Source organism: Hippocampus zosterae, chromosome 15 (assembly GCF_025434085.1).
Source record: "Hippocampus zosterae strain Florida chromosome 15, ASM2543408v3, whole genome shotgun sequence".
Taxonomy (NCBI): Eukaryota; Metazoa; Chordata; class Actinopteri; order Syngnathiformes; family Syngnathidae; genus Hippocampus; species Hippocampus zosterae.
This window is the reverse complement of record NC_067465.1, coordinates 2,302,678-2,324,093: the sequence shown is the minus strand read 5'-3', so window position 1 is coordinate 2,324,093 and position 21,416 is coordinate 2,302,678. Positions and strand designations below refer to the sequence as shown.

The 21,416-nt window shown below is 44.4% G+C and overlaps 3 protein-coding genes across 6 annotated transcripts in view; 2 read left to right on the top strand and 1 right to left on the bottom strand.

The window, feature by feature from the left end:
• LOC127615951 (transcription factor BTF3 homolog 4-like) overlaps positions 1-3,161 on the top strand; it is a 135,699-nt gene extending 132,538 nt beyond the window's left edge. The window contains exons 2-6 of the mRNA XM_052087324.1: positions 159-223; positions 1,503-1,616; positions 2,096-2,297; positions 2,648-2,707; positions 2,799-3,161. Of these exons, the coding sequence (XP_051943284.1) occupies positions 170-223; positions 1,503-1,616; positions 2,096-2,297; positions 2,648-2,707; positions 2,799-2,845 (477 nt within the window). The 5' untranslated portion in view covers positions 159-169 and the 3' untranslated portion in view covers positions 2,846-3,161. The remainder of the gene's footprint in view (positions 1-158; positions 224-1,502; positions 1,617-2,095; positions 2,298-2,647; positions 2,708-2,798) is intronic.
• Positions 3,162-4,017: 856 nt separating this feature from the next.
• Positions 4,018-20,961, top strand: zfyve9a (zinc finger, FYVE domain containing 9a). Of its 4 annotated transcripts, XM_052087179.1 has the most exons (20): positions 4,018-4,191; positions 8,506-8,603; positions 8,740-8,851; positions 10,560-11,668; positions 12,430-12,529; positions 12,823-13,005; positions 13,375-13,526; positions 13,882-14,011; positions 14,360-14,482; positions 14,737-14,892; positions 15,350-15,574; positions 15,639-15,721; positions 15,801-15,905; positions 16,786-16,936; positions 17,008-17,088; positions 17,272-17,434; positions 17,920-18,025; positions 18,185-18,361; positions 18,668-18,853; positions 20,718-20,961. In XM_052087179.1, the coding sequence occupies exons 3-19, from the start codon at positions 8,782-8,784 to the stop codon at positions 18,827-18,829; spliced, it is 3,276 nt and encodes a 1,091-aa protein (XP_051943139.1). In that variant the 5' UTR covers positions 4,018-4,191; positions 8,506-8,603; positions 8,740-8,781; the 3' UTR covers positions 18,830-18,853; positions 20,718-20,961. The 4 variants fall into 4 exon arrangements, with proteins under 4 accessions (XP_051943139.1, XP_051943141.1, XP_051943138.1 ...); XM_052087181.1 differs by lacking the exon at positions 20,718-20,961 and having other exon boundaries at positions 13,882-13,990; positions 18,668-19,870; XM_052087178.1 differs by lacking the exon at positions 20,718-20,961 and having other exon boundaries at positions 18,668-19,870.
• The window catches only part of vwa5b2 (von Willebrand factor A domain containing 5B2), a 12,105-nt gene continuing 11,351 nt past the window's right edge, over positions 20,663-21,416 (bottom strand). The window contains exon 22 of the mRNA XM_052087255.1: positions 20,663-21,415. Coding sequence (XP_051943215.1) covers positions 20,663-21,415 — 753 coding nt within the window. The remainder of the gene's footprint in view (position 21,416) is intronic.

Below are 21,416 nucleotides of genomic sequence, written 5' to 3'. Positions count from 1 at the left end.
ATGAAACGGCCATGGTTTTAAAACGACCGATATTGAACGTTTCTTTTGTTGTGTTTGCAGGGTATTCTTGAAAAACACGTTGACTCATAAATGAGACAATGTCCATTTTGTATTCTCAGAGAGGTGTGTAATGGTCTTTGCTCGGTTTTTTTCCATACAGGAAAGCACGATGAATCAAGAGAAGCTCGCCAAACTCCAGGCACAAGTTCGGATAGGTGGAAAGGTATGTACACTTCTAATTCATTTCGTGGTTGTTGTGTAGTTTAGTTGTCGGGTTTAATGAAACGCACAATCAAGTGTTGTTTTAGAGTTCAGGTCGCCATTTTACACAAGGTCCTACTCAGTCGTTATGTAATGTATGTTGGATGACCGTTAGGATTTCTTACATAGACGGTTTATTTTAGATTTGCATGTGGCCCTGCAATAAATTCCCTAATACATGCCTCGCCCACGAGACTTAGGTTTCCCACCCCTGCTTGTGAATCTCCTGACATCAGCATTCTCTTTCTGGCATGGCGGGGTCCGGGGTGGGGTGGGGGGGTGGGGGGGAGTTCCGGACCTCCAGCTGTTGGCCTCATTTCAACCCCTTGACGCCCTGATAAGCACATGGTTTGAAGTTTGAACATAATCAATCAAAAATTTCAGTCAGTGAATAATATTGCCCCTCCCACACACTACGACAAAAATGTCAGCCATTACCGGCAGTCTAGGACATTATTAACAATTCTTCGAAATAGAGGCCAAGTGCATCATCCCTCAAGTTATCTTGTCATTCCTAGCTAAAAAACATGGAGAGTCCCTAAGCTGAATGCCAATATACATTACAAAACGTGGGCTAGCGAAACCAGCATCAATTTGGCGGTAGTTAACCCCTGAAGCAATGGAAATTTGAACACAAATGTCACAAGTTTACAAATTCAAAGCCATGTATTCTTGAATGTCATGGCTCTGTAATCCCCTACGATGCCACTAGATGGTGCCTGATAGCAAGCAATTGCTGTCCAAGTATTGCTGAAGGTATACTAATGGCATGACTGAGAAGCTGAGATCTTGGGGTGCCAAGGAGGATCTTGGTTCAATCTCGGTTGTTAGTACCCGAGTGTTTGTCGCATGCGCAAGAATTTGCCATTGCAAGTATTGAGGTTTCCTCCCACATTCCAAAAACATGCATGGCAGGTTAACAGAACGCTCCAAATTGTCCGTCGGTGTGAGTGTGAGCGTGGATGGTTGTTCGTCTCTGTGTGCCCTGCGATTGGCTGGCAACCAGTTCAGGGTGTCCTCTGCCGACTGCCTGAGGACAGCTGGGATAAGCTCCAGCACCCCCCGCGACCCTTGTGAGGATAAAGTGGATTGGAAAGTGGATGAATGGAAGTATTGAAAACAAGTTTCACGATCTAGAGACAGCTGACAATCGGGCCTTTGCTGACTTTGATCTGAAGGGAGGAGATTTGTCTTGATGATTGGTATGTGCATAACTCGCTTAAAATCTGCTCTTTCCGCAGGGAACGGCTCGCAGGAAGAAAAAGGTGGTCCACAAAACGGCAACGGCTGATGACAAAAAGCTCCAAGGCTCTCTGAAGAAGCTCTCCGTTAACAACATCGCCGGCATTGAAGAGGTGAAATATCTCGATAATGTTTTCATTCACCCTACTGTGTCCATACAGCATCATCACCGCGACATCATTAGGCAACTCTTGGGAATGTATGAATGGCCTGTTGGGGGGCCTCAGCGTGCCTGAAATGGTACTGGACAACTGGTAAACACTGTATTTTAGAGGGCTTGAACACGACCTCCTCATTTACACACCCGAAAAACACTTGACACCTGTTTCTCCCACCTTGTAGTTGCTGTCAGACAAGTGATTTAATACACCACACCAGACACTGGTGCCGCAAAGGCAATGGTGGAAAAAATTCAAATTTGGTCGAATCTCTTTGTGAAAGAGGCTTATCGTGACAAGAAAGCCGTCTCAAAATCACTTGCTGTAAAATAATGTAGAGCATGTTTTTTAATTTGTTCGGCCAGTTCCTTCTACCTAACGTGTTACCCGTTCGCGTACGTATCTAATTGTCCCATTATGATTGTGTCCCACAGGTGAACATGATCAAAGATGACGGCACGGTGATCCACTTCAACAACCCCAAGGTGCAGGCATCCCTGTCGGCTAACACGTTCGCCATCACGGGCCACGCCGAGACCAAGCAGCTGACCGAAATGCTGCCTGGGATCCTGAGCCAGCTGGGCGCCAACAGCCTCAGCAGCCTGCGAAAGCTGGCCGAGCAGTTCCCGCGGCAAAGTGTGTAGGAACAAACGCATCGGAGTGTGTGTGTGTGTGTGTTGAATGTCTTTGCATTCAATTAGCCTCAATTCCCATTATTCCAATGGAATGTTTACTTTTTGAGAATCCATTATTTCCAAAATTCCCACATCTTAACTATCCATTGAAATCTTTCAGAAATTTTCCAATCCTTTTCATCTGTAATCATATTAGTTTCTTTTTCAATGGTGTAAAAAATAATTTTTCTTTTTCAAATCCCATTTTGCCCAGCCTTACTTACTATGTCTGATTGGTCAAACAAAAAGAGGAGCCACTATTTATTTGAGGAAATAGTTTCATTGATGTGTGATGTTTGTTCTGTATTGCAGCGATGGACATGAAAGCTGTGAAGGAGGAAATCGCAGAGGAGGATGACGACGCTGTCCCAGGTAAGCTTCCGTCCCCGGAGACTCTTGACTGTATCGTTTAATTGCTCCCGATCAAGAACACTTTTTTCATTTTCTCTGTGTTGTCTGGCAGATCTCGTGGAGAACTTTGATGAAGCCTCAAAGAACGAAGCCAACTGATCCTTCGCTCGCTGCCAACCTTTTTATTTTTTTTAATCTGTCGCACGCTCGCTCGCTCAGAGGCTTTCCTCATGTGGGGAGATGGTTGTTCAAGGTGCAGTGCATCCTCATCATCATGGGAAAAAAAAGGAAATGATCTTTACATAACACCTTTTGATTGTGGACGCCTCAGTCAGCACCCAAAGGACTCGCAAACGGCTTTAAATCAGCGCTTTCTATGTGGCTCATATTTAAGAGATGCTTTATGAAAGGGTGACAATAAAGAATTCATTTTACATATAGTGGCTGGAAATGATTTAATAAAACTTTTTTTTTTTCAATATTGCTGTTTTCTGCTTTATTTCCCAAGAGGGAAACGGCTAAATCAGTGGGCCACTTCCTCCAACTCATATTTTATTGATCTTTTTCATCTTTCAGTGTGAAATGAGGTTGACCCTTATATTATAATACCTGTACCACTAACAAAGCCATAATTACAGACCATTTCAATTACAATTTAGCACTGTCATACATTCGAGGTTTAATAAGTCAAAGTAAAATGACTCCCTTTTGAATCATGTTTTCACACTCAACTGTCAGACAAGCTACAATTAACCATGCTTATAAGAGAAAAGACATAATGTAAAACCATGCAAAAGCAAGTAGCTGTGCTGATATGTAACGTTTGTCCTTGGCGGTTACCTGATGCCTGCAGGGGTCACGTTTTGGTGAACAGAGCAAGAGGAATTTCAAAGTTTTGTGGTTGCTTTAAATACATGGCCATACAATCATGAAGTTCCCTCTGTTTTATTTCACATTAAATTTCAACAGGAAATGGGAATAAAGAGTGTGGGGAAAAAACACTACTGCAAGTGTTAAATTCACTGTCACGTCTATGCTGGGAACACAATTTTTGCTTGCGACTCAAGGCAACTTTCCCCGGCTGAGCTCGTATGTGTAAAAACATGAAATGCAGATTACTCGTGAGGTACCACTTTAAGATTTTTTAAAAATATATTTGCTTACCTATTGTAGCGTTGTATTTATAGGGCAGCGGGCCGGCAAACGGCCATATAAATGTTAAATAATATGTTACATTTCAAGAAATAATATATGGTAGATTGTGGCTTGTGGATGCTCTGCTCAGCTGGGTTCCCTGTGGACACACTTGCCTCATGCACCCCCCCCCCCCCCCCCCTCTTCTCCGGTAGCCGCTGCAGCCTGACGCCAGGAGGAGGACACCATCGGCGTAAAAGTAGCCCGGGAAGGCGATTAGTTACGACGGACAACGACGAGGGTTCGTCTCTTTCTCCTGCACTGCGGGGCTGCATGTAGAGATGAGGATTCCCTTGGCGGTGGTGGCGGTGGTGAGCCTGTTCACTCCATTTGTTGCTGTGGAATGTTTTTTTTACGCTACGTTGCACCGACCTTGCCCCGCCATTGCAGCGGCGCCGACGGGCGCGGGAGTCCGAGTGGGTAGCGGTGGTGTCGTGGTGCTTTAGCTAGCCTATTAGCATTTACTCCGCAGAAGACCAAGCCTCCTTAAAATACACACCGCATCTACACTATAAAGATATATGATAACATTAGTTTTGTTTATTTTTTGTTTAAAATACATAGTTGGACAATTTTCTTCGGTTCGCTCCGGGTGACGCGCACCGACTCGGTGGCCGTCCGTCCGAGCGGCGGGTTGACGCGGTCACTCGGCGTTCTCAGTTCTGCTGCCCGCTGGAGCCCTCGAGGCTAAAAATAAGCGTTTAATTTCCCGTCTTTTTTTTGTCGCAGCCTGCCTACTGAATCCGCGAAGCGATACTCTTTCGCCATGGTTTGGCACAAAGCAAAACAAGACCGCTGGACAAGTTAATTCGTTGACGGACGTCCAAACGCAGCTAGCACCTCAAGCTAATTCAGCGAGTTAAAATTAAAAAAGAAAGCCTCCCAAACTGTTTTTTACATGTCAGACTTAGTTTTAAAACCACACTACTCTTCTGTTGTTCGTCCATGAGTAGTGTTTACCACCTGTCTTTAGCCCCAAGGGGCTTTTGCTGGGGTAATCCAAGTTAAGTAGAGGTCTGTTTTTACCATAAGCCCCCTCTATACTGCCTGGAAGACCCGGCAAACAACCCTTTTCCGATTTGCCGCTGACATGGAAGTCGACCTCACAATTTGCCATCTTCGAATGCAGTATCGGAAACCTTTTTCGCTTGGAAAGCCTGTTAAATTCCGGAATCTCAATTAAAGGATATCTACAGGATATCTAGCATCAATCACCTTGTGCCTTTCTTACGGAACCCAGCGAAGAGACAAGTGAAGAAACTGACGCCCTTTCCACACTACCAGAAAAGTTGGTATTAAGCTTTTTTCCCCCTTTCCCTTTCTTTATCAATGTCACAGACATGTAAGTTAACCCAGCAACGTTCCTACTTCATCGGTTTCAGAAATAGGGCTGTCACTTGCAAATATTTTCAATGCGGCGGGTGACTGGTTAGCACATCCGCCTCACAGTACAGAGGTTAAGGGTTCAAATCTGGGCTCCGGCCTTCCTGTGTGACATGCAGCAATCGGACAATTAGATGATATCAGTGCCACCGTTTAAAATACTCATCTGACCATGAGATGATGTGATACAAGTGATTTGAGTTGAACTTTTATCTCAAGGCGCCACGCTATCATGAAAAGGAAAGTACGACGTGCTACTGGTTCAAATCTAGGCTTCTTTTTGCATGTGCCTGCCTGCCTGGACATCCTCAGACTACTCAAGCTTCCTCCCACATTCCAGAAATGCTCATGTTAGGTTCATTGGAAACAGTAAAATCATACATTGTATAGTGACTTGTCATTTTCCACAACACTTTTCGTTATCAAGGTGGCAGTTGATCTAAAACATTATTTATTAGCCGATTGCCTTGACTTTACAACACTCTAGGGTACACCCTGGTGCGGTCGCGATGCATAGATAACCAAGAATTCACCCTCACATTCACATATGCAAAGTTCACACAGAAGGGCCAATATTCAAACATTACAAACTTAATGTGAGGCAGATGTGGTAATGACTTCTGTCAACAGTCGCTGTAAACATTTCTCAATTGCTAGCCGCACCCGATTGAAAGTGTCCTCACATTATTTACGTGGTAATCGTCATCCTGTTGTTTGATCTGACATGCTGCCTGTCATGTGCGCTGAGACCTCCTTTTCTCTCCCAGTGCTTAAAAGAGGAGGACGCTGGACTCCTAATAGCTGATGAAGAACAGCGCCTCTTAACTGTTATCTTTATCCTCCTCCAATCCTGAAAGTCTGTCAAAGGATTAAATAAAATAAGCATTGCTTTTAGATCTTCAATACAAGCTTAGTTTGTACTAAAATCACTAGGAGAGGGGGTTATATGAAAAAAAAAAATCAAACTGCAAAAGACTTGTCTAGTTAATCCATAGGTGTCAAACGCAGGTCCTGGAGAGCCGCTGTCCTGCATGTGTTCCAAGTCTCCCTGTTGCAACACACCTAATTCAAATGAACAGGTTTAATGTCAGGCTCGCGCAGAGCTTTCTTCACTCCAAATAATGTATTTTTGCTCTCTATGGGAGTGATGTATAGTGACCGCCAAAACAATTACCGGTACCTCGTACGGGCGTGATTCATGCTTGCAGTCAAGGCGGAGGAAACAATGACGTCATAGTGTGTTGGGCGGCGGTGGCGCGTTTAGAAAGTGATGTCAGTCCATTCTCCAAGACAGGAAGCGGTCGCTGTAATTTTGCCAGGATGTGCGAGGTTCAATTGGCTTGGGCCGCGGGGTGAAAAGTGGTCTAGGTTCTTGGAGGAAATCAAACAAAAAGCAGAAGTGTTTCTTGAAAGTCAACACAAGCAAGTTTTGTTGTCATGACTCAACAACATGCAGAGCTGCGCTGTTGCATAATCCACCAAGCAGAAATGAACAATCGATGTCAAACTCTCATAAAAAAAAAAGTAGGAAGAAGCCTTTTTTTTTGAGCTGTTGACATGGTGGCATATCGAATCCTTGAATTTCAAACGTGAATTCGTGCCATGATGGTGTGTTTTAAGTGTTAAAAAAAGGTAATCACTAGGCACATGCACAAATGGGCCAGTAGGTGGTGCGCAAGCACCTGTCCCCTTTGCACTGGAAGAAAAAGATTTCAAATCATTTCTTTATTTATCTATTTTGCTTGTGCACTTACTCCCAAAAATGTCTGCACATGCCTGTTAACCATCATTCATTCCATGCGCGAAATCTGTGTGAGGGTATTCTGCAGTGCGGGAACCAGAGTGTGAAATTTAACACCTCAGACTTGCTTCTCCTGCACCATTTGGTTTTGTCCAACAACTTGTTTATACATCACACCAAACGCTGGCAGTAAAGTCATCTAATTATCTACACGCATAGTTGTGACAATGTCTCAATTCCCACCTTTTGTGAAAGGTCTTCATTTATGGCTCTGGCGAAGCAGTGTCTCTGTGTGCATGAACCTCTTGTCGGTCTTCTAGTGAGAAGAGTAGTAATGCTGTCTGAAGGTGTTGTGTCATACATACACATGGATTTATGCTTGTCGTGTTGGTCTTTTTTTTTTTTTGACAGCAAACTAGCTGAGAGTGAAGTAGTGCACTCTAGCTTGTCACTTTAGAAGGACTCCTGCTACTTGACATGAATGTCAACAACATCCATATGTCATATGTGCTTTAATGTCTAAAAATAAAAGTGTGCATTATTCAGCACCTCTCCGGGCAAATTAAAACTTAATCCCTGTGTGTTATATGTGCGAGTGTGGCATTTGTGTAGCCTGTGTGTGTGTGTGTGTGTTTTCCTCTTTCTACATCCTTGAAAATCTTCACCCAGATGGCAGTGTTCTAAAAACTCGTTGAGCTACAGGACAATTAGAATTTATCTTTATTATTTTTTTCTGTATGATATATCGTAATATTTTGCTATTATGCTTTCCCTGAATGTGATGCTATTGTAAATTACTAAATGGCATACTGAATGTATGTCTAGTATGTAATTGTATGTTTTTTTTTCTGAGCAGACCCTTTTTTTAAGTGCATTTCGCAGTTGTATTTTGTTTTTTCTCTCACTCATACCCGTTTTGTATGTTTGATATATGACATTCAGCCGCGTGTGCGTGATAACAAGTGTATGAACTACACCGCATCTTTAACTGAGCGGAAAAATGAGCCGACTCTGCTCATTTTGCTGGCTAATCCCGCTCAAGCTCATGTCGCATGTGCGGTCGACTGAGCAGAACATATGCGGGCGAGCCACTCTTCGATGAAATGAAGTGTTTATAAAAGTATTCCTGGAAGATTGACGTGAGATGAAAATCCATGAAATTTTTAGATGATCCCTAGTTATCGGTAGTGTGATGAAATATGCTGACAAAACAAATATGCATTCAGGGTTGGTTGATGTCGTGGAAGTCGGAAATCAAACACATTAGGTAAACCTGCACAATCACACAAAACCCAAAGCAGTTATTCTCTTATTACAAAAAAAATCTCTTTAAAAGGAGAGAATCGACCAAAAAGACAATTGCGGGAAACATATGCACACGAAACAAAATATTTGATGAGGAAATACAACAATATTTCTGAGTTAAAGAATATTACAACATAATTCACAATATTGAATTAAATGGTGTGTTTGACCATTTTTGTTTCTCCCCACACACAAGGCGTGGACGCCTGCCATAGCAGCTCAAGTGTTCACTGAGAGGGGAAACGTGCTCAGATCAAAGATGGCCTGCGACTACTGAGAAGGACCTTTGTTTAGGTCAGTGAACGTGTTGAGTACACGCGGGTGCGCGCGCACACACACACAAACACACACACACCATGTGAAATCACATTTAGCGACGTGAAGGATGGCGGCATATTTGTCATGGATCTCCATTGCCCATTTCCTGAAGGTTCACGCTGGCCGCAGAGGAGGAGGAGCAGTTTCCTGATCCATGGAGAATTATTTCCAGGCAGAGGCTTTCAACTTGGACAAGGTGCTGGACGAGTTTGAGCAGAACGAAGGTGAACACAGTCAATTAATTGATCGGGTTTTGAAACAGGAGTTGAGAGCGTTTGGATAGATTTCTTACTTTTTGTCTGTGTGTCATTCTGTATGTGTGCATGTTTGTCAGCACATGGGAGTATCATGAGTCCTTATTAGAAAATAAAAAAATAATCATTAAAAAAAAGATATACTGTAAATGAAAATAAATAATTTGCAATAATAAGCGGAATATGATGGATGGGGGGAAAACTATTGGGGAAATAAATAGTAGACAAAATATACAAATGTATTGGGAATAAAAAAAACTTTAGATGGAAAATGCAGAAATATTTTTAAAAATACATTTGAAATGTACAGATCAATGTTATACAAATACTAAACTTGATTCTACTGGCATTGAAACGGGAGTTCACAACATTTCGACAGTCTCCCCTTTTCGAAAAACATAGTATCATGGCCATCTCATGAAACAACTTTATGGCTTTCCTTCTTCGATGACAAGATGGAGCTCATTCAATCAGGCCAAAGAACTAATTAAGCATTTCCCATGAGTTTAGACACACTTTCACATCGAGAAGTCACATCCGTGTTTAATTCTCCTAATTGTGACACAAAATCTGCAGATTAATACGTCTACAATATTTTGTAATACCCCTGTGCTTTTATAAGTGTGTATATGTGTGTGTTTGCGCGCACGCGCACACGTTGCTGCAGCAACAACAACAATCGCAGTCTCGCATTCACATTCCAGTCCTGGGAGTTCAGTAGCACTCATGCTGACTAGACAGTGTGGCTTCAAATTAATTCCAATGCAATTATTATATTTATAATGTTATATATTATTATAAAGATTACGTACGTTGGTAGGTGCTTCTGTTTTGGTTAGTGACAGAGTTCAAACATGCCCAGCAGCTAATTCTTTAATGTCAACGTTGAAGGGTGGCGTCGGTGAATTGAGGTAAGAACACCCATTATGTTTTTGTCTTCACTTTTTACACCTGTTTCGAAACATCCACTTCAATAGCAGTGCAGCATGGAAAAAAAATGTGGGGCAGTGTAAACTTAGTTCCGGGATTTTTCATTTCTTAAAAAGAAGACCAACTATTGGATTTGCATTTTTCTAATACAAAAACATATAAGCTGTTATTCTGTATTAAAAATGGAGTATTATTTTGTTTATTTGATAATCGTTCATGTATTTAGAATTTACTGACAGAAGTTTGAATTAAAATGCTTCTAAAAAGAAAATATTTAAGCTGTTATTTATTATTTAAAATAGATATTTTTAATTTTATGGTTTATTTAGTTTATTTGAGAACCTTTCAATGAGAGAATTTACTGGTAGAAATTTGGCATTGCACTTTTTTAAGATTTAAGCTGTGATATGAGATTTTGTTTTTCTTGTGTGATTTGAGGCTTTTTGGGGCGGAAATTTAATTGTAGCAGTTTGTGTTTTATGTCATGAAATTGTTTCCTATTTATTTTTTTTGCATTCTGTTCGCTTATCGTAGGCAATTTAACCTCAACCAAGTGCATGACAGTGACCAAGGTACTTTCAGAACCATGCTTTAAGATGTTTGGGTTTTTTCTTTTCCTGTGGGGGGTTACAGTTACACTCCTAAAACAACCTGTGATTGACTGGCCACCAATTTACGTTTGACATGTGGTAACTGATGGATATATGGTCCCCTGAACACTAAACATGTCCTTCACCTCTTGTGTCAGATGAGACTGACTCCCCTCTCTTCACGGATGCCAAGTGGACCCAGATTCTAGCACCACCTGCTCACCTGCTCTCTTTGAACCCCGCCCTGGCCCACGCTGACCTCAGCCCCCAGGAGAGTCTGCAGCCACTGAAGACTCTCCCCGATCCCAAAAGACCTACCGGCGGTGAGCCAGCCGATGTCCACAGCCCACCCCTGCCGCAGCCCAACATCGGTAAACTGGTGGGGACGGACAGCCGTTCGCCGCTGCCCGTCACGGCCTGCAAGGAGCAGCACGGGGACGCCTCCGCCGCGTCCTGCTTCACCTTCGAGGTGGGACGAGAGCAAGAAGGGCCTCCCTCTGAGAAGATTAATCCACACCTGCAGCCGGCTACTTTGAATGGAGAAGGCAGTTCGCCGCATTCTGAGCAAGAAAGACAAAGTGGCGAGCAGCTAGAACGTCTTCTAAATGGAAGAGTGGGTAGAGACTCTGTGTCCAGACCTCAGTCTGAGCAGCTCCTTTCCAACGGTTTACAACACGAGAATGAGAGCCGACTAAATGTCCGGGAGGAGGAAGAGGAGGCGAGGCTCTCTCCCTCACCCGTGCCGTCCAAGGAAGACTCTGTGACGGAGGAGAAGGAGATGGAGGAGAGCAAGCAGGAGAGCGCTGAAGGGGCAGCGTCAGGCGGCGTTACAGCGAAACTGAACAACAGCCGCCTACAACCTGTCAGCGTCCCATACGGAGGTGCGCGACCCAAGCAGCCTGTCAGCCTCAAACTCCAAATCCCGCAGCCCCTTGTGGGCCAGGTGCAGAACCAGCTGAGTAGCAAGAACAAGAACCTGGATAACCGCAGGGGGACGCCGTCCGAACCGACGCTCGACGGGACCCAGGTGACTTCGGCGGTGAACGGCGTCACGGTCCTCCCCACTTCTGCCCTTGCTCTGTCCTCGGAGAGTCCGGACAACGACCTTCAGGCAGGACAGCACGGCTCCCTCAGTGGGAAGACCCCAAGCCCGCTGGGCAAGGTGGCCCCGGTGTGGGTGCCCGACTCACAGGCCCCCGTCTGCATGAGGTGCGACGCCAGGTTCACTTTTACCAAGAGGAGGCACCACTGCAGGGCCTGTGGCAAGGTAAGTGGACAGTTATGGACTGAAATGTGCTACCGAAGACGGTGTAATTACATTTGAATCACTAAACTTAAAAAAGCGCATTGAGAAACGGAGTAACAATTAAATAAACTGAGTTAGCATTGTTTAATTTGATCTTTACTTTTTAAATCTGAATTGTACAATTTGAATTTGGATTTTTCACTGAAAATTCATTCTTGTATATTTTTTCACATTAGAAATGAAAATATTTCCCACGCAGACTTTTCACATTAAGTTTTGTGAGTAAAATTAAAACTTTCAATGTGCTAATTCACCTCCTGTGACAAACATCCGGGTACTTGAGGATCAGAAATCGATTGCATACCTCAAATCTTCTCATTTTCTAATCAGCATCTTTATTTTGAGCACGTGTCACAAGCACTACGGGGGGGAAAAAGTGGTCTCTAAAATGGCTCTTAATCTTGTTAACAAATTTCTTTAACCTTTGTGGTTCATCATCATAGAATAAAATGAAGTGCTTGCACACACGCACGCTCGCACATACACACAAGCATCAGGGTGTCTGCGCAGCACTGTTGGCAGGAGCCCACGGTCGCTGATGCCGCACTTAGAAAAAATATTCCGACTGCTCTGCGATTTCCCACAGCGGTAAACAAACACTCTCTGTGCCACTGACAAACAATGGAGTGACACATCCACATGGCTCATCTGTGACCTAGAGAACCTCCTGACACATTGGGCGAACTGCACAACTACAGCTTCTGCTTTCTCTGTCATGGCAGGTCTTCTGTGCCACGTGCTGCGGCCTGAGATGCAAACTGGTGTACATGGATGGGAAGGAGGCTCGCGTCTGCGTCACCTGTCATTTGGCCCTAACCAGCGGTGAGCAAGGATTGTGTGTTTCACCCCCCCGGCTAAAATCTGAAGTCTAACTATGTCACGCCATTTACAATGAGGCTAATTCACGAAAACAACAATGAAGAAAAGTAATAATCACAGCAATGCGAGCTGAGACTGAACCATGTTCGCACACAATGGGAGTGCTTCTGCGTTAGAAAGCCTGTGTGAAAGCTTTAAAAAAGGCTTGCGCAACATATGTGATTCTGAAAAGTGAATGTGGTCCATTGTTGTCCAGTGCGGAAATAACGCATGGTCGTTGTACCCCCAATCCTCAGCTCTGACGTCGTCGGATTCTCATCTCACAGCTGGCAACAACCAAAGTCCCAACCCCAACAACCCAGCCGAGTACTGCTCTACCATCCCTCCCTTGCAGCAGGCCCAGGCCTCGGGCGTGCTCGGCTCGCCCCCGCCCACTGTCATGGTGCCGGTGGGCGTCCTCAAGCCACCTGGCAACGAGGGTGAGCCCTTCAGTTCGTTTGTTTAGAGTAATTAGTGCACATTTGAAGTGCACTGCACTGCTCTAAATTGCTACAAGATGGCGCCGAAGTTGAATTTACAGAATACATGCACATCATGGGGCGGCCCAGTAGTCCAGTGGTTAGCACGTCGGCTTCACAGTGCAGAGGTACCGGGTTCGATTCCAGCTCCGGCCTCCCTGTGTGGAGTTTGCATGTTCTCCCCGGGCCTGCGTGGGTTTTCTCCGGGTGCTCACGGAAGATGAATGAATGAATGAATGCACATCATGGAGCATGGTCAAGATGTTAATACTTCCAACTCAGTTTGAGCCACGAAAAACCCTGCATTTACACACACTAAATCTTGTTCAGGATCTGTCACACGGGACCAGAAAAAGGTGTGTTTCGCGGATGGCGTCCTACCAAATGGCGACGAGGCAGAGTCCCCCAAAACTCCCGTGCCCACGCAACGAGACGGCATCTCGACAAATGCAAGCAAGACCTCTGGATCGGACACTGCAGGGGTATGCTCACAGGCATGTTCTTAGCTTAAAAGTTAAGGGTTTAAATTATTTAAGGGTTATGTGTCTTAAGTGAGCATTGCAGTAGACTTAGTAGTTCTCTAGATTTCTCCATACGACTCATTGTTGACGTACTTTAAATACCACGCTCACTTGTCATAGATTGAAATGTAATATTTTCAGACATCCAATAAGGCCTTCTTTTCATAAACAATGCCCCTGCCCTCCATCGGCAGTTGGGTAAATATGGCCTCTATTTACAGAAATGTTGTAATCTTCATCCCTTCACTCGGCATTGGAGCAATTTCAAAGATTCTTCTTCCCTTTAACCTTCATTCCACTCTCTCTCACTCATCAGGCCACCCCTAACCCCATGGGTCCAGTGGGCAGCCCAGTGGGCAGTGCCCTCAGCTTGATCCCGGAGGACGGGCTCCCTCCCATCCTCATCTCCACCGGAGTCAAAGGAGGTACGGGAGGCCACATCACAGGTGCTTGCCCTCATCTTCACCGTCCCACCACCCACCCCCCTGCCTGGCCCCTGTGTCCTCCATGTGCTTTCATGTTGCCATGCAGTCAACACGATCGTGTTCACTCACCGGATGGACAAATGTATTTGGACAGATTTATTTTTAGACTCCTTTAGGGCTGCGACAATGAATTGATAAAATTGCCGTTTGAAAGTGTTGACATTCTTGTACATTTTCCACCTCTGATATAAGTGGAATATGTCGCTATACTTTTGTCCGCCTGAATTCTCACACATCCCAAATCCACACTTTTACATTGAGTCCTGTCCGCCTGTTTTCACACGTCATTACCTCTGACACCACAACCAGACTATGCAGTGGAGGAGCGTCCCTCAGCGATGGTCCTCATGCAGCAGCTGGAGGAGGGAGGCCCTGAACCGCTGGTCTTTGTCCTCAACGCCAACCTTCTCGCTATGGTCAAGCTCGTCAACTGTGAGTCGGCCCTTTGCATCAGAGATCATTCCGGAAGGGGAGGACAATTTAGCCTCCCACAATTTTGAAAAAGAGGCTATTCCTTTTTGAATAATTGTGTGATCTGAGTGGAAACATTGAAACACTTGTAATTTACACAATTCCATGGATTTGAAATTTAATGCATGGACAGAAATTGTCCCCCAGTTCTGGAATGACCCTCTTATAGAGGTGGTATTAAACTGCTGAAATCTGCCTTCCTTTTCTTTGGTCAGATGTCAACAGGAAGTGCTGGTACATGACGACAAAGGGCATGCATGCCGTTGGCCAGGCCGAGGTTGTGGTTCTGCTCCAGTGTCTACCTGAGGAGAAGGCCATCCCAAAGGACATCTTCAAACACTTTGTACATCTTTACCAGGAGGCCCTCAGTGGTAAGATGACAGCACTGAGCAGTCTCAAGAAATTATAAAAATAAATAGATAAAAATGCCGTCATTTGTTTCAACCCTATCATTTTATGGATTTTTTTTTTTGGCCAGTGGTCTTTAAAGATGGACTCGTCCTAGAAATGTTGTCCATTTGCTACCAATTTCTAACAATATACATGAAATATATGGCAAATGTTATATTGTAAATATCAGTTTTTGCTCTTCTCCCAACCTAACTTAGACCATTTTCCCTCAGCAATATGAAATTTAAAAACACTGTCATGAGAAGATCCCAAAAGAAAAAAAACAAAACACTCTCATTTAATAGATTTTTGTGGCAGAGACGGCTCCCAATGCTTCATGAATTGTGATGTTTTATTGTGAACTGCACCCAGACCATGACCCAAATTGGAAATATTTGCTTTTTTGGCTTTGTGTATAATCTGGGCTTCCTCTTCCAGGAAACGTGCTGGGCCACCTGAGCCACTCCTTCTTCACGCAGAGCTTCCTGGGCAGCAGGGAGCACGGCGGCTTCCTCTATGTTAGCCCCTCCTTCCAGTCCTTGCAGGACCTGCTGCTGCCCAACCCGCCCTTCCTCTTCGGCGTACTCATCCAAAAATGGGAGACACCCTGGGCTAAGGTCTTCCCCATCCGCCTCATGCTGCGGCTGGGTGCCGAGTACCGATGTGAGTGCTATTTGCACCTTTTTAACAACTTAATGTGAGTTTACAATCATGGTATTTGTTGTAGTTTATCCATGCCCGCTCTTCAGCGTGCGCTTCCGGAAACCGCTCTTTGGCGAGACTGGCCACACCATCATGAATCTGCTGGCAGTAAGATCTCATGTTCACTTGCTGACCACCACCAGCGCTATACCATTTGTGTCAACACATCATGTCATGTGTCCCGCAGGACTTCCGCAACTACCAGTATGCATTGCCGATGGTAAAAGGCCTGATAGTGGACATGGCAGTGAAGAAGACGAGCATAAAAATCCCCAGCAATCGCTACAATGAGGTTAGCCTGGTTCCATTCAAATACCATAAAAAAAAGTATATTAGTTTGTGTAATAATCACAATTATCTGAACAAAACCCCGAAAATCCAGTGTTTTCACATTATGTCCAACAATTACAACAAACCCTCGAACAATTCCACAGAGGTTGTCGAAAACCGTGGGGGAAAAAAAAAATGCACTGCATATAAACTGCAAAAATACTATGCGACCCAAAAAGCATATTGTGTCTATTGCTTTTTTACAAGTCTTTGCATAAAAACAAAAACATGTGGAGCAAACGTGGGAAAAAGTTTACAAAAAAAATATAAAGTAAATAAATGTGATACGTAAATATATGTTTTTATCCTTATTTATGATTATCAGTATCACTTTAACAACTCTCTAATGTACTCAATTGGCACATACATTGCTTGTTTCTGACTACATCTCACTTGAGGTTATAAAAATTGCCTCATAGAGCTTCCTTTTTATGGACAATCCGCAGGTTTTCAATAAGGTTGAATATTAGGGATGATGTTGGCCACATTGCTTTTTTTTTTTCTTTCCCCTTTACTCCCAAAGCAACTAACGCTTCAATTGTATTTCACTTCCACCATAAATGGTTGCATCAGCACGGTTCTTTTTATACCATGGTAATTTGCATTTTCCAGAGCGTGGCTGTCAGCTTTGAGTCACGTGACACAGCCCTATCTCACGGTTTAAAAGCCCCACATTTACAAGTTTTGGTCTGCCTCGCAAGAATTCAACTAATCTGACGGGATTAAAAACGAGCGCGCTCGCGGCTGCCGACATCAGCCGTGTCTATGTTGTGATCCGTCTCCTTGGCGCCTTCTGATGTTTTTACTGCAATTAATAGTCCTGACTCTGTGTGTCATTGCAGTTGATGAAGGCCATGAACAAGTCCAATGAGCACGTGCTCGCAATGGGTGCGTGCTTTAATGAGCGCGCCGACTCTCATCTGGTGTGCGTGCAGAACGACGATGGCAACTACCAGACGCAGGCCATCAGCATCCATCATCAACCGCGCAAAGGTAGTGTGCAAATACTGCCTCATCCAAACTTTCATGCACGCGCTAACTTATCTCGTTTGCTTGCTTTTCAGTGACCGGTGCTTGTTTCTTTGTGTTCAGTGGTGCCCTAAAGGCCTCGTCGGGTTTCTTGGCCAAAACTAGCATTGTAGAAGGTAAATCTTTGTTGTTTGTGGGTGTTTGTGGCTCCGGTACTGCTCTCATGTGAGGAAGAAGTCAAAGTCGCTCATGTACTTTGCAGCCATTTATTGCATGCGAGGAGAACAGTGGCACAAAAATACAATGAGTGCACTTATGCCTCGGTAATTCACACGACATCATCATTGCGTCTATCTTAGATGGTGTGATGATCCAGATCACAGCAGAGACCATGGATGCTTTACGGCAAGCGCTGAAGGACATGAAGGACTTCACCATCACGTGCGGCAAAGCCGAGCAAGAGGACAACCAGGAGCAGGTGCATGTCCAGTGGACAGATGACGACCAAGACTTCAACAAGGGGTGAGACCTTGGGCCGTTTTAAAGACAACCGGCACGGCACTCAGCACACACCACAAACAGAATAAATTGTTTTTTGTTTTTCTCTCTTTTTGCCCGGGGTCTGGCACACATAAGCAGTATTAAATTTTGACATCTGAAAAAATATTCCGTAAACTGTTGATTATTAACTAATTAAGATTCATTTTTTGGGATTGGTCCTTAACATGTCATAAAATAGAGAAAAATGTTCAGTGTTTATTCAATTAAGAACAGATTTATTTAGATGCTACACGGATGGTCCATTGGCAAAAATCTGTGAATTTACTCTGAGAGGCTGATATTTAGACAGTTTGGACAATTTTAAATCAAACAAGGTGTCTATGCGATAAATTGATGGTCAAAATATTAATCAAACAATAAGATTTGATTAATTGTTGCACCTCTACATTATATTTTCATATAATGACCTAATTAAAAAAAATTATAATAACACTGCTGCATTTCAGTGTCATCAGTCCGATCGACGGCAAGTCGATGGAGTCCATTGCCAGCGTGAAGATCTTCCATGGCTCTGAATTCAAGGCCAACGGCAAAGTGATCCGCTGGACAGAGGTACAGCAAATGCACTCTATCATGGATGACAGAAGCCATCCAATGAATCCGTTTATCGCCCCCCCCTGCCCCCTTTCGATTACTAAAAAAACCCAACAACTTTTTGCCTGTTTGATAAAAGACAACAACGAAGAAAAACTCACTCTTCTCTCCCGCTAGGTGTTTTTCCTTCGGAGTGACGACCAGCCCAATGGCCTGAGCGACCCAGCCGACCACAGCCGCCTGACAGAGAATGTGGCGCGGGCCTTCTGCATGGCATTGTGCCCGCACCTCAAGCTGCTCAAGGAGGACGGTATGGCCAAGCTGGGCCTGCGCGTCACACTTGACTCGGATCAGGTACTGTATTGGATCCGTCCATTTTCTATAACGCATCTCGTCCTCAGGGTAGCAGGTGAGCTGGAGTCTATCCAAGCTCGCTTTGAGCTGAGTAGACCGTCGACTGTTCACCAGTCAAATGTGGGCCACAAAACAAATAATCATTCACACTCACAGTCTCGTGGTACATGTACTCTACTCACAAAAAGTGCACTTGCCAGTTGTTTCAACAACTTTCTCTCATAATACTGTATACATACCAACATATATCAATGATAGTGTCTCCCTTGTTTTGTTTTGTTTTGTTTTCCTCCCTCTCCCTTCCAGGTGGGCTACCTGGCAGGGAGCAATGGTCAGCCACTTCCTCCTGCGTACCTGAGTGACCTGGACAATGCGCTAATTCCCGTCATTCACAGCGGCGCCTGCCAGCTCAATGAGGGCCCTGTGGTCATGGAGCTGGTTTTCTACATCCTAGAGATCATCTCGTAAAAACTCAAGGCGACTTTTCCAAGCGTGAGTTAAGTGCGTTTTGGCCATCGGGTGGCGTTATGTAGCTCCAAAGACTTATGGCCATGCACTTGGACCTTGCTGACTGCAACAGATGCACCGGATGCCCTTTTTCAAATCTTTTTTTTTTTCTCTCCTGCACACGGTGCTCAGTGCCTGCTTTTCTTTTTTGTTTGATTTCATCGCTAAAGCTTTAGTCCTCAATCACCACACGCATTGACTCTATGTACATTTTGTGGGTGTGCGTGTGCGCGCGCGCGGGCTGGTGGAAGAAGCAGCTTGTAGCCTCCTGAGATTACACAAAAAGAACAATGTTGGTGAATAGAGTACAGTTTCTGATGGATTATTACTCAACTATTTGGAGGGGAAAAATGAGACAAACACTGTTTCGGTGATGTTTTAATCACAAATGCGTAAAAATACAAAATTACACACACACACACACACACACACATACACGTATAATGCAGAAACCGTGCACTGGATTCTAAGCCATCTCTAGGAGTGTTTGTGAAGACAAAACTTGAATGTAGAGTAGTTCACAGCAAGTTTGTCTGCCCTGCGACATGGACCTGGCTGAGAATGTATCCCTTCTCTTTTTTGTGTTTTTCTGTAAGTTTCCATCTGACTATTAGTCCCAATGAAGGATTTTATTCAAGCCAAATTGTCGTTAGAATCTCCATTCTCCGAGACAATCAGGTGCTTACTCACATCTGCTGTTTCAAAATAACTTGCATACAGTACAGTATGTCCACTCAAATCATCCCGAATTAGAAAGAGCATGGAGCACTTTTTTGTCTATTTCTTTGCATGCCTACACAGTCTGAAAGCATTAAGGGAAAAGAAAGGTCAGCTTTGCATTTGCATAATGTTAAAAATATTTTTCTATGATCATAAATATCCATTAAAAAGGAAGCCCTGTATAGCCCCTATCCTTCACAATAAATATAAACAAATATCATATAAATATTACCTACTCCAAAATTGAGTAGTTTGTCAAATAAATGTAAAACAAATTCAAAATCTTTGTGTGTTTTTTTTAAACGTCCTTTTATTTCTTTGTGTATTTGTTACCATGACTGCTTTGAAATACTTCATCTTCCTCATTAAAACAAATCTTTTATTTTAGGGATGTGGAAGAAAAGACTATAAAAATGGCCTTTGGATGGACTACAAAATACTGTTTGACTCTTTGAAGTCAAAATAATGGTTGCTGGTAAAGTGGTCGGATCGGACTGCATAAATGGCCGTTTGATCCAGGTGTCTTACGAAAAATACAGAGCTGCACATCTTATAATTCTGAATTATTAATCAAGCCCTGTAAAAACTTTTTCGTCTTGCACCTGGAGTCCTGCTGAATGTGTGTTTTGAAGGTTTCATGGGACTTTTTTTAAAGCATCTTGAAAATTTGGACTTTTTATGTAAAACGCGATTCTTACTAAGTTGACAAAACTCACCCGTGCCAATGAAAACTTGTTTTATACTCTGTTAGGTGTCTTAATAAAACACCAAAAGCTTGAACGGTTTTCAAATCACTGCTAACGACTCTGCATCGGTGTGGAAATCAGTCAAGAGGCTGTCCTCGCAAACACCCGTCAGTTTAATTCATTCTTTAACCACCCTCCGAAACTAAAAACACCATTTATGCCATTAATACCTGCCATCTGCGGTAAAAAAATAACAATGACATAGCCTGTGACAAAGTTTGACCTAAAAACGAACAATCAACTTCCAAGTGGTCAAAACGGGTCACTCGAGTCGGCTCTCGTCCGAGTCGCAATGACTCCCCATGATTCCCCCTTGCGGACTATTGCCTCACATATTATTGGGGTTATAACACAGCATGTTGAATTTGATGTTCTCATCCCAGTGACGCAGCAGCAGGAACAGCTGTCTGGCGGCTCCCTTCAACCCAGCCAGGTCCACTCCCTCGGGCAGCTCCTGGCCGCGCAGCCAAAAGTCCGCTTTTGCCGCCACCAGCTCCCACTCCATGAAATATCCGGCGCAGCGGTGCTCGAGCCAGGCCAGAGCCACTGCGGTCGCCCAGCTTGAGCCCTCCAGGTTGTCTTGAGCCAACTGGCTACTCACGTGGAGGTAGGGGGGCTCCTGTGAAGACCCCTCACATACGTCTGTCTCTGACCCGCGACCGCTGTCTGCCTGTCCGTGACTCTGGCCTGAAGAGTTGCCCCCCGGTAGCTCCAGGGAGCCTTCCTCAGAACTGGGGAGATCTTGTGATAAGGTGATGGGGTCTCGGTCTGACAGGTGTCGTCGGCGAAGCCTGGGTTCCAGCATCAAGTGGGTGTCGTCCGGCGTGTGGTGGAAGGGCGGCGCGGCTGTTTTAGCGAAGGTGCAGGACGAGGGGGAAAAGGTGACATGGTGATGACCGTGAGGTTTGGCGGAGGCGGATAAAGATGGAGCACCGGGAGACGCGCAGCGGAAAGGCGGGCTAAGGCTGCGACGATGCAGACTGTAGGGGGAAGCCCTTTTCAGGCGGTCCAAGGAAATCTGGACACAGTCGGCGTATATCTCAGTGAGCAGAAAAGCTCCAGAGGCCAGTTGTAGGCGAACC

What these genes read in the sequence shown, in the direction of transcription:
- zfyve9a (XM_052087179.1), top strand. Translation starts at nt 8,782, where the DNA reads ATGGAGAATTATTTCCAGGCAGAGGCTTTCAACTTGGACAAGGTGCTG. An exon ending in GCTGGGTGCCGAGTACCGAT is followed by an intron (nt 15,575 to 15,638) that starts GTGAGTGCTATT and finishes TATTTGTTGTAG; the next exon opens with TTTATCCATGCCCGCTCTTC. An exon ending in CCATCATGAATCTGCTGGCA is followed by an intron (nt 15,722 to 15,800) that starts GTAAGATCTCAT and finishes TGTGTCCCGCAG; the next exon opens with GACTTCCGCAACTACCAGTA.